Below are 13,283 nucleotides of genomic sequence, written 5' to 3'. Positions count from 1 at the left end.
CTGGGCGTGCCAAGATGTTAGCGACTGGAAACAGTCCCTAACATCGCTATCTCCTATTACCAACTTTTGGAGATATTCGCGCTAAGCGCGAATATCTCCAAAAGCTAACACCTGCCCTGAGCAGTTCTTAGCCATGTTATCCAATGGGAGGTGGATAACATGGCTAAGAGCATTTGCTCGATAATGCATGAATATCGCTGACTTTTCAGCGATATTCATGCATTGCGGCCGTTTTTTATCCCATTTGCGATAAACCTTGCTAATAGCAAGGTTTATCTGCGATAAAAATCGCCAATGTGCGGCGATAATGTTTGTCTCTAAACAAGTTAGAGACAAAAATTATCGCTAGTTGTTGGTAATATGTCCCGGAGTTTGCACATCAGGGGAGGATAAATCTTTTACGAGATCCCTGCAAAATATGCAGAAGAAGAAAATATGTAAATTTGATTGCAGAGTGGAGCCATCGCAGGGACAAGGGGTGAAATCATTTATAGAATAGATTCCTGCAGGGTGTGCCAGCGTACATTGAATAAAACTTAATCGGAACCTAATTAAAAGGAATCTGTGACGTGGGCTTGTCACAGTAAATAAGAATGACATTTTCCCTTCCTTATGCTTCGGGCTTTCAAGGTATAATTTTACCAATAGCTTTGTGAAGTTTGTTTGCAGTCTAGCATCTGCTCTTTGTTTAAGAAAATGGGCTTTTAGCTATCTTCTTGAAATGTTCATACAGTTCTAGTGGGTAACAAATAGACGCTCCAAGTCTAAGGAGGAAAGAGTAGATTTGATGTACGAAATCCATGGAATTCCATGGGCAATTTCTATAGATAGACAATCTTCAATTAATTTGTGGGTAGTCTGAATAGACTCCCTTCTCCAAATGGAATGCCACAGGATAATAGGAGCCACAGAGATTGTATCAGACAGATATGGGACCTCCAATTCTGTGTGGGTGATAAAGTTAGAGAAGCTAACGGGGAGGACCATTCATTTTTTCCAAAAGGTATCCTATATCACTTGGAGGGCAGACGGATTGATATGGCCCCATATGCCTGCCCCATAAGTTGCTACCGATACTGACTTGACTGCATAGACCTTTCTTACCATATTGATAGGTTTCGCCCCCAGTAATGAAGGAGTGGAGATCAATAATACTTCTCTCAAATGATATCCCCCTAGTAGCATGCATATGGGACCATGAAAGCTGCCTGTCAAATGTTACGCCCAGGCAAGAAAAGTCTGAACCTTCCTATCCTTCCGACCAGGGGTTAGAATAAAATACTTTGCCTCATTAGTTCTCAACCTTAAATTGTGCATGTTGGTTACGTAGATGTTTAGTAACTTTTGAAGGGCCAGGCCTGTGCGGACAATTAGCACTGCATCGTCAGCATAAAGGAGGATTGGACTGCGGGCGTTGTTAATGTTAGGGACATCTGGTGTTGAGTCCATCAGGGGCGCTTCTACCCCATTGGTGTAGATAGAAAAAAGAAATGGGGCAAGTATGCAACCCTGGCGGACTCCTCTATTGATTGGGAACGCCCTGGTGCACTCCACTTCCCTCCCATATCTGACGCAGACCATGGCTGATGAGTAAAGCTTCCTACATAGGTGATACCTAACCTCAGATAATATGGCCTTGAATGCCATAGTTATTTGAGTTGGATTAAAAGCAGGTTCTAGGCATCTAAAGATGTCCCTCTGGCTCTTTGTAATTATTTTTGGGACAAGGGATGCTTTATCTGCTAAGGCCCATTTGAGGGTTATCCCATTTGGTTTTGCAATCGTGGGCTTGATATGCCTTATTTGTTACGGAAAAAATCCTGCCCATTTCATTTTCCCACTAATCGCTGCGTGATCGCTAAAATTTAAGTAGTGGATCTTGCAACTAGAAATACATTTTTGGAGCAGTTTTGCTCCGATTATGTAATTGGTTGTACTACCCTGCGATGGTGAACCAAACGTAATATATAGCGTGCCAGAAGAGATATCAATCAGATTACAAATCTCTAAGTTATTAATCACTACAAGTCTGTTCAGGGCTTCACCATGCTGATTATGATTAAAATGGTATAGGGATCCCCGTCATCATAATTAAAATCACATGCTGCTGTATTTGAGAGCTGGCAGCAGTGTGTATTAACATCGCCCAGCCACAGAATATCGGGAGCACTTATTAATATCTATCTACAACTGATCGGCCACTTTTTTCATATCACCTGAAAAATTATTGTTATAAAAACTTAACTAAAACAATAATATCTTCATCTCAACCTTTAAAAAATAATAGATGATAAAAAGGGGAAGTATTGTGAAATGAAACAACTTCCACCCGTAGGGTATTTCATAATAAAGTTAAAATCCCTCTCCTGGCTCTGCCTTATCTTGATGGGAGGGCGGCGGTACAAAACGAGCGATAACTTTCTAGGTCGCTCTGCTCGACCTCCCATGTTTCATGGAAACAGATCAGATCAGATGTGCTTACAATGTTTATCCAATTTGGGTCCTGGATTTTACTGCTCAAACTAGCGATATTCAAGGACATGAATGCAATTGGTTTGGACTGATCAATTGTTTCAGTTACAAACAATTGTGTTTCAGGATCCCGTAAAGGTGAGTTTTGAACAGGAGTGGGAATACTCCTGTTCGAGGTTTGTCAATCACGGATGTACGACAGTACAACACAATCATTTTGATCTCAGTACTTTACATTGTGGTTTTCACAACGCAAGTCATTACAACGACTTGCGTTGGGAGGGTGCTGGATTGAGGATTAATATGATTTTCTATTCCAACTCCAGCCCACGTAATAGTAGGGAAGGTGTTGGAATAGAAAACCACACTATTCCTTAACCAAGAGCACCATCCAGCGCAAGTAGTAGTAATGACTTGCGTTGAAATAGCTGTGTGGTAAAGGTCGTGTGGTGTAAACACCGTTTTGGAAATGATGTTTCCCGTCAATCACAAACCTCTAAGTCTGTTAATACATTGAATCTGTTATGGGCGGGAAGAGGAGCAGAAAACATGCCCAAAGAGTATTGGGGAGTCATTAAACAAGGGGAGAGGAGCCAGATCCGATACAGGAGATTGTCAACCTCACAGCCCCATTGTATTTGGATTATAAAAATAACCCAACGGTAAGGCAAATATTTGGATGGGTGATGTTGGGCCAGTAGGTAGTATTTGTAATGAATGGCGAACCAATTTGCGGAGAGTTAAAATTGACCACCACACAATCGCCTTCAAAACTTTTCTCCGTGTCTTCCACCCAGCCTACTCTCCTGGCCATTAAGATATATGGCAGGATCGCCTTTTGACCCTCTACAAACTGATTGCATTTGTTAAATTGATTAAACCAATTACTTGCTTTAGACATCAATTGTTCGGTTGTCTCCACTTGAGCATTATGTAGTTTCAGAACATTTGTTAATATTACAACATAAGGGCAAGCTGCTGGGGGGAAGTGCCAGAGTAGTATAAATATAATTTGGGCCACTTTTGGCCAGTCCGGTCCTTTGATTTGATCTCATCTCAAGTCTTACAGGGAGCCTGGTAGTGTCCTTGAATGTTCCATGCCGTATGTTACCTGAATTGTTGGCAATAATTGTTCTTGAAATTATGGGATTGATATTTTGAGCAACAAGTTGTGGTTGGTTGCTAGGGGGGGGTGTGTCTCAATTTCCGCCAACGATCGCATTTCTACCAGGTGTCGGTAGGTCCTGAATAGCTGGGTGATTAATACAACAGTCAAAACAAAAAAAGAGTGTGCCTTCTTAAGATAAGAGCGAGCGAAAAGAATCAGATTTGATTCTTTATAAAAGCCCTCACTCATCAACCTAGTTGGTGACATGCTTCATCATCGGGCCCCACCAGGAAGGTCGAGTACCTCCCTGGTGTGCTTCAAGGCCAGAATTATTGCGGAGCTGGTTTAATGTTGTATGTTTTTACAAGTGCAAGTGAAGGTGGAGTGAATTTAAAAGTGTCTGGGTTGTGTCCAAAAATTATTTTATTAGTCGGCCAACCAGGCACGGTTAAAAAATGAAGTGAGCGATTTTGATGCTGGATAGATGTCTCAGCTATGTCTCACTGTGGGTGGTCAACATGTTCCTGCTTGTATGTTGTGACTAGCTAGGCATTCTTCAGGACCAGTGCGTAGACCCCGGCGGTATGAGCACGCTAAGGTTCACCCTCACCTGGAGGTCATAAATGTGAAAAAACAGGAAAAAAGATGTAAAACCTGCTGTTCCCGAGGGAACCTGATACTTGTAGGAACCCTGCAGTTATTTGAAAGGGGAAATCAGACACACAAAGACATACACAAATATTTACAATTAATAGTCATGTAGTCACAAGGTGTATGTTGTTTCAAACTTTCTTGTGCACTCATGCTCTTCTCAACGTGCACTGTAGCTAAATCTCATGGAGCTATGGTGTGGTATGGTGAGATATGGTTGTGCAAATAGTTGTCACAATAAAGTTCGTGGTGGTGATAGATTCCACACTTAATGTGATGGTACCGAATTTGTATAGCACTATTTCACCTGCACGCCTCCTCGGGCGTTAAGTGGTATGGGTGCGTCAATATCACACACGCTAAGGTGCCTTTCATGGACTCGCCTTGTGTAGTGTGGCAGGCGGTTGAAAGCACAGAGATATACCTGTACGGGAAAGCAAAAACTCTTATATGTGGAGTGATCATTAATCACTCCATGGGTCTCGGGAGGGGGGTGGTGGCTAGTAGGCACACCGCCAGCAAAGCCAGGCACCCGCAAAGTACATGTTCGCTTCCTCTGTAACCGGACCCCGTCGATAGTGAAGCCCATGTCTCCTCTCTCTCTCGTTGTTTGATGTGATTAGTACAACAGCCAGTGTTGTCGTTATTTTGGTCTCCCCTTACGGTTCGAGCAGATTCTATTTTTATTTCGATCCTGAACAATCTGTCTATTAGCGGTTGAAGTAAAACTGTAATTGTCAGCTCTATCTTAAAACCAACAAATCCATAAAAGATGGGGGGAAACGTTGAGTTATTGACATGTAACAGTTTTTTGTTTTGTTGGCCTCCCCATCTTTCTTTTTCTTCAGGGGGGGTGGTGTTCTGATGGGCCCAGAGGGGAGATTAAGGCTTTAGGTATACGGGAAATCAGGCGTTTAGGCCGAGTAGCAGTAGGCTGAACGGTTATAAGTTGAGGGTCTATTACTGGCATGATGTGGTACTCCTTATTTGTGAGATCGATCCCAGAAGCCGGCACACCCATTCCCCCCATAGATAATCTTTGTTTGACAGATAGAATCTCCCTATCAAGCGCATCAGTAGTTCTTATAAGAAAGGAATCTAAAGAAGGCACTCATCAGTGGTCTAAATACACTCTTCAGTCCACATGTGACAATTTATTTTTATGCCACGGGTGCAATTCCTTTACCACATTTATGTGGTCTTATTTAATAGGCATGTGCGAAAACTTGAATACACCATTTACTACCATGTTAAAGGGATAGAAGACGTGCACTGGGGAATGCTTGTTAGCACCCCTGTAATGAGAGACATATATGCCAGTACATCAAATTAGAAATAAATGATAGAACCAAGCAAGAAATATTTATTATAACCACCATTTCCAAAAATAAGAAGTATGAACTACTGTTGGAAACCTCTGCTATGAAAAGAATGAAAACAGTACCTCGCTAGGAAGGAACATAGGAAATGTAGGAACATTTCCGCAGCACGACCCAGAGGACTGTGAATCTGGGGCCTTATTTATGAAAAGTGACGCATCGCTGCGTGAAAACAGCGATGCGTCACTTTTCACTGCGCACTCCTTGCGACACCAATGATGTGTCATATTTAATGTATGACGCATCATGTTGCAAGGAGTTACAGATACGTCAGTATTTCTGATGTATCTGTAAGCGCAAAAGTGACGCATTGCTGGAGTGTGTCACAAAAGTGACGCAACTCCAGCAATGCGTCCTTTCACATGGGGAAAGCCCCATGTGACCTTTCACATGGGGAAAGCCCCATGTGAAAGGGCTTGCGTCAGTCTTACGCCTGCTGTGAGGCAGGCGCAAGATTTTGAAGCAACAGCGTCCTAAAAGTGACGCAGTGAAATCTCATAGATTTCACTGCGTCACCATTACGAGGCTTTTTGCGGGGGAACGCCCCCTCTGCATACATTATACCTGACTCAGGTATAATGTGGCGGAGGGGTTTAAAAAGTGACGCATCTACCTAGATGCGTCACTTTTAAAATATGGCGCAACAAGGCGCATGTTTTACGCCGCTGATGCGTCACAAAAAGTGACGCATCAGCAGCGCAAAACTGACGCAAGGCCTCATAAATGAGGCCTCTGGCTATTAATAGTGCACATCTTCGCTGGCGGTACAGGGCTGTAACAGCATATAAATAGTGGAGAAATTGTGCTGGGATCATTGGATATTGCTAGAAATTGTACAGGTAGATGTGTCTGCTGTCTGTAAATGTACTGGTACAAATAACCCTTTTCTGAAAATTCAGCAGAATGTTACTGTTAAGTTTCTGCTTTAGTAGAGATGCCTAAATAGGATCTATTTTCATTTACCAGTATAGTGGGGTGAACAATATACTGATTATCTAAAGGATATACCCATTGAGGAACTCTGAATCTGGCCAGTGTATCTTCTTAAACGTGCATTTACCACATACCTGTTTTTATATACAATTATTTATATTATATATTTTAAATAAAAAGATGTTCAGGGTCACATCATATAATTACTTTCCAATGTATAGTCAAATATCTGCAAATAAAATTGATTTCCAAGTTTGAGACCCTTAGAATATATCTGATTGCTTCCCTTCATATTTTGTTTCAGGCAATTATACCTGCACAGTATTTCAAAGAATAACAAGCAGCAGCAACAGCTCTGTCATCACGATTTTGCCTTTGCCTTCAGCATCACAACTGAGAACAAATATTGTGGATGGAATATATGCGTGCCCATCAATTGTGAACCTAACGTGTTGTGCAACAGACTCAAACAAATATAATTTCCAATTTAAAGTCCAAGGCTCATCAAAACCAAGTAAGTGCAAATTAGTGATAGGATGTTCCTTTATGGGATGGGGCACAACTTTGTTCACATATTCAGCACAAGAAACTTCAGTGTTGCATTTGGTTTCAATGCTCAGGTTTTAATTTTCTCAATTTTGATGGTAAGAGAGGTTTTGCACTTGAATAGTTGCTTTAATAATACACATTATTAATAGGCTCTGGAAATAATGTTATAATTTCTAATTACATGCATAGCATATTGTAATATGACTAACAAATGGGATGGTATGTCAACAGGTTTGAATACACTTACTTCAATTGACGATGTTATGTATATTGTTGCATGCATCGGTGTAAGTGAGAGTGAGAAAAGATTGTTAGTTAAGGCAGATTTCACATCAGCTTTAGAATACGCAAAACACTTATTTTATGCAAAATACATCTCTGCAGTAATAGACTCGACATCATTGTTGCCATACTGTGAAAATCCCCTGTGTTTATTTTAGTATTCAGCTAACCCTATATCATATCAGCTATCCAATGGATGTTAAAAGGGGGAGAGAAGAATGTCAGTAGTAAATGTCAATCATTTATTTTATTTGACATTTTTATTGGCATATCACAGCTATTATAACACGTATACATTAGCTATATCTTCTTTCATATATACCTTCTTCCGTTATCTGTGTATCTATATTTTGACATCTTTATCTTTAAGGTGCTAATGCTTAAACATAAATATTTACAAGTTATTATGCCATTTTAACCACAAACAATACAACGTTCCCCCCTCCCCCATTGTCGTCTCAGATCTCTAGAAAAAGAAGTAACTGAACAATCTTCCCATTGGCCATGTCATGCCTCCATTACTTTCTGTATTATTTCCTCGATTGCTCATTCCCACTGCACCTGAGCCCCTCCCTGCCCAGCTGATTCCTCGCCTGAGACGTGGGGGGTCTTTAATGTCTGCTATCATAAGGGACCAGGCTCGCGCATCCTCTACTTCCTTTTCATCCCTCCTAATTCTTTTCATTCCCACTCACCCTTGTCCTTTAGCCATCCCTCCAGTGTGGGGGGATCCGAGGTGAGCCACCTCATCATTATCCTCCTCTTAGCCAGCACTAGCCCTAGTAGGACACATTTTTTATTGAGCTTTTTAGACTGAGGCATAGGGAGCAGCACCAACATTACTACCAAGATTGTGAGATTTTTCATCCGGTGGCAATTTGTATCTTATCTATTACGGTCACCCAGTATTGCCTCAGTGTGGGACAGTCCCATATCATGTGAATGAAATTCACTTCTTCTCGCCCGCATGTAGGGTATTTATTAGTGTGGTCTGGGTATATTCTATTTCGGACCTGCGGGGTCAGATAGGTCTGATGTATAATATTATATTGGATGAGTTTAAATCTCGCGTTTGAGCTAATCTTTTTAACTATTCATACCCATTCTTTACCTGTTAGGATTCATCTAATCTATTGTCTCATCTTGGAAGATTGTTTGGGGGGAGAACATCTCTTAGCGATCTGTATACATGTGTGACTAGTCTACGTCCTCTGGTCAGGTCCAGCAGTGCTTGAGAGGTCGATGTAGGGGGCAGTTCCTGCTGAAATGTAGGCCATATTTCCTAAGTAATCGCTACAATCTTTGCATATTGTAAAAATGGACCCCTGCCTACTTCATATATATTCTCAGCTTCCTCTCTGGTTATGAAATGTTTATTACCATATAGATCTTCCATTGTGTGACATCCTCCTTCCATCCATCTTTTAATGGACATAGAATCCATTATATTTTTAAAGGGTTTCACCACCCATAATGGAATATCCCCCATATCTCCATTACAGCACTATGCACTTTCTTGAATAGTGGTTCAACTCCACTATACATATACATTTGAATGCTGATGTCAATTTTTAATTAGGCTCCCAAATTATGGGGTTATTTTAAATTCTTTTTAACATATTTATGGTTTTAGGTAGGATTTCCAGGGTGTTAGTTTTACACTCGCCAATTAATAAGTCTCCTGTCTTAGAATTATGTGGTATTGTTTGCATGGCCTCCATGTTTATGTTGTTCTAACTTTTGTGATTTTTTTAACAAATCGAAATAAAGTTTATAAACTGAAACTGAAAATGAATATCCGGGGCATAGGGTGCATGTCGGACTATCTTTTTAACTGCCATTCCCCATACCGCTGCAAAATGTTGAATAATATATGGATATGATTCGGGCACTCCAACCCCCATCATAAGGAGCTCAGGCAAGAGGACCCCTCCATGTGTTCCTGCCAATAGTTGTTTCTCCCAGTTGGTATGCTCATCCATCCAATGTACAGCATGCGGAAGTTGAGTGGCCATATAATAGAGCTGCTGGCATGGGACCTCCATTTCCCCCACCTCCCATTTTTGTTGTAGAGTGTCAAGTTTTGCTCGCTTCCTCGCTTTACCCCACACTAGTTCTGTCAGTGAGTGCTCCAATTTTATAAAATATTGGTGCAGGATTTTATACAATGAATTCTGAAGAACATATAAGCATCTTGGTAAAATGACCACTTTTATTAGTGCTATTCTACCCATCAGGGAAAGTAGACACATGTATACTAACGTGTCATCCGCGTACATCGAGACCACGTGCATGGTATCCCCCATCTCCCCAGCTTCTCTCTCAGTGTAATAGAGAGAGGCTCCATCGCCATGGCAACTATAAGAGGCTACAGGGGGCTGCCCTGCCGAGTGCCTTTCATCAGTGCAATTGGTCCCGTAACTTCACTGTGGCAGTTGGTTTAGTGTAAATTATTTTAATCCATTGATGAATTTTTGACTCAGTCCCACGAGGGTCACCCATGAATATTCCCACTCGACTGAGTCGAATGCCGGTTCAATGTCTAGTAGCGCCAATTCACAATTCTCATCCTTTAGGCTTGGAGCATACCACACTTGTGCTAATCTACGTAAATTGAGAGTGCTTTTCTGACTGGGTATAACCCCAGCCTGATCAAGATGAACAAGCTCGGACATGTCTGGCAGCAAGTGGGATGCCAAAATCCTGCTTAATATCTTGGTGTCTAAGTTTGGTCATCAGGAGTTCGGGAGTAGGGGATTTGTATCTGGTTTAAGGCTCATAATCACCACTGCTTCTTGCAATGTTTTTGGTAGAGATCCTTTTGTTAGGGCCCCATTAAAGACCTCCAGTAAATGGTCCGCTATCAGCAGGGCAAATCTTTGGTATAATTCTGCCAATAGTCCATCACTTCGCAGGCATGTTTCAGTTTCCTAATGGCTGCTAGCAGGTTTTCTTTTTCAATTGGGGCACCCGAGGGCCTTGGCTTCCTCTCTCGTTAGTATAAGTAGTTCTGTATTATTTAAGAAATCCAGCATTATCTGATTGGGTGGGTAGGGCTTTTTTGTGCACACTAACTCTAAGGGGTATATTATCAAGAACGGCGTTAAAATTATCGCTGCTTTAGCGGAAGGAAACGGCCGCTAAAGCGGCGATAATGGGCTTGATAATATGCCCTTGAGAATTCCAATAGAAGCCCAGGTTCACACCAGAACATCTGCTATTGGAATTCTCAAGGTAATATTATCGAGCCCATTATCGCGGCTTTAGCGGCAGTTTCCTGCCACTAAAGCGGCGATAATTTTAACTCCGTTCTTGATAATATGCCCCTAAGTGTAGTGCTAACTCCCCTAAGATTGGCTTCTGTGTACAGATGATGTCCCCATTCTTATTATGCATTTGTAATATGGGTGTAGTCTCCCTAGCTATTCTAATAAATCTCACCAGTGATGAGCCAGTTCGATATCCTTCCATATGCAGTCACTGTCTATATGTTATGTATGTACGTTTTTCTAACCCATGCCATGATTCTAATAATTCTTCTTGTTCTTTGTTCCATTTAGTTCTGTATTGTGTTATATTGTGTATATTGTCTCCTGCTTTCTTCAGTTGCCTTTCTTGTGTTTTAATGTCCTTTTCTAGTTGGTGTTTCACCCCATATTTCATCCTCATACACACACCACTTGTAACCCCATTCATAGCCTCCCAGTCTGTGGAGCTGTTTTCCGTAGATCCCCAGTTTTCATCAAAATAGTTAGTTATAGCCCAGATACTTATGTCGCATAGGGTGGATCAGTAAGCACTTCAGCCCGAACTCTCCATAATGGGATTGTGGGGCGGCCCTCCCCATTTTTCAGCTTCAGTAACAGTGGTGTAGGATTGGAGAGGTATCGGGCAGATAGACTATTCCCTCCGTCACAGCTGACAGCCCAGGTGCCAGGCCGCAATGGTCTATGCGACTGAATGTATTAGTTGTCGGGGTCTAGCATGAGAATATTTTCTTATGTTGGTTCCTAGCTCTCCATTCATCTCTCAACTGAATGCCCTACATTCTATCTACTGTGCCATCAAATATACAATTAAAATGTCTAGTGAGTATAATCTCTGCACCCATATATGGCGTCGCCCCCTTTATGATCGTCGGAAATAATTCAGGACAATCCGAGTTAGTTGTGCAGACATTTATAATACAAAATTTCCTCCCATTGTCCATGTAGTATAACAAATCTCCCCTCTGGATCTAGAACGTGGTGTAAGTGCAGAAAGGGAATCCCAGGTGTCACCCCTATGAGTGCTCCCCTTGCATACCCCAAGTAGGAGGTAGCGTAGATCTGTCACCTGCATCTCCTCCTCACACTGGTAATCGTACCTCCCCATATGTGAGTATCTTGTAGACAAGCTATGGCCACTTTACATAGTTTCAGGTAGGCATGCATTCAGCATCTTTTATCTAATCCCGCTATACCCAGGACATTCCAGCTAATAATCTTTAATGCTTGTGCAGCCATTTTTCATTTTCTTAATCCTTACTTCATTCCTGTCTAATTTAGGAATGTCCTTTTTCCCATTTTCTGTACACTGGGTTTGAACTGGAACCCGTTTTTTGGACATTACAATGTGAACTTCCCCCAACCTGATATAACATTCCCAACTGCATTTTCCCTTGTCCCCTCCTACACCGTGCAGTCGTTTGATTATGGCCTCCTGCCATTATAACTGATGCAAGTTTCAACACATACTGCACCACTACCCTCCCCCCCAATGTATATGTACTTTTTGTTTCTATAACATTGGATTCTGAAGTCAGGTACCTTTACAATTATTTGACCTTCATTTTTATGCTAGAGTCCCTGTCGATAATTGCTGTGGCAGTGGACTGTGCAGGGGGGCAAGGGGACTCCTTAAGCTCCCCAGGTTAAGTTCAGCCTCAGTTGGGGTAGATACTGGCCCTCGATTGCTCCACTCCATCCTAGGTTGTTTCTCATGTAAGTGTTGCTCCTGTCTCTTTGTCCTTTCATTTAAATGCTACCCCCAGGATGTTAACATGCTCATTGATCACTTATCTGTGTCAGTCCGTTTGCCCACTTGGTTCTGTTCATTCATGCCCACTCCAAGTGCCTCCAGGATCTGTTGTTAGTTCCTGTGATGCCATGCCTGACTCAGGCACAGTTTTCGTGTTGGAGGCCTGAAGTGTCCCGTCCAGGAGAACTTTGATCTGGGCTGGGCTGCCTTGTCTTCCTAGCTGTTGCTGTAGTTTCATTTTCCGGGGCTCCTGTACCTGTTTTCTGGCTGCCGGGGTTCTGTCAGTTCCCATGGGTGGAACCAAACAGTTCCCTCTTTCTCCTCTGGCATCTAACCAGTCGCTGACCTCGGCGGCTGAGAAAAAAACAGAACACAGCCCTAATTTTCAACGAATAGCTTTGCTGGGAACATGAGGCTATATTTTAGGTGTGGAGCTCGGAGTCTTCTTTTGATCACTATGAAGGTTTTCCTCTGCTCCTGGACTCTTTGTGTGTAATCCAGGTGTATTTACATAGGGTGTCCCCATAGTGAATTTGTCCTCTAGTGCGAGTAGCCTGCAGAATGACATCACAATCCCTATAATTAAAGAATCTGGCAATGATGGCCCATAGAGGTGCGCCTTGCCAGGGCAGGGGAACTAGAGCCCTGTGTGCTCTCTCCACATTGAACATTTTAGAAAGTCTCTTAGGGGCCAGTTCCTCAATGATCCAGTCTTCCTGAAATAGTTCTGTTCTGGGAAACTGAGAAATTGTAGGTTGTTCCGTTTTGATCGTCCCTCGGAGTCCTCTGCCCTCTAATTCAACTGTATTACCCTTTTTGTAAGGTCGACCCAGAGTGCTAAGATTGCGCACTTCCTTCTGAGTGTATCGACATTGTTTACAGTGGTGGTC

The 13,283-nt window shown here is 42.2% G+C and overlaps 1 protein-coding gene across 1 annotated transcript in view; it reads left to right on the top strand.

The window, feature by feature from the left end:
* The window catches only part of LOC147707025 (adhesion G protein-coupled receptor F5-like), a 579,327-nt gene that overhangs the window by 420,272 nt on the left and 145,772 nt on the right, over nt 1–13,283 (top strand). The window contains exon 10 of the mRNA XM_086925616.1: nt 6,848–7,057. Within this exon, the coding sequence (XP_086781742.1) occupies nt 6,848–7,057 (210 nt within the window). The remainder of the gene's footprint in view (nt 1–6,847; nt 7,058–13,283) is intronic.

Source organism: Lissotriton vulgaris, chromosome 6 (assembly GCF_964263255.1).
Source record: "Lissotriton vulgaris chromosome 6, aLisVul1.2, whole genome shotgun sequence".
NCBI lineage: Eukaryota > Metazoa > Chordata > Amphibia > Caudata > Salamandridae > Lissotriton > Lissotriton vulgaris.
This window is presented reverse-complemented; position numbering and strand designations above follow the sequence as displayed.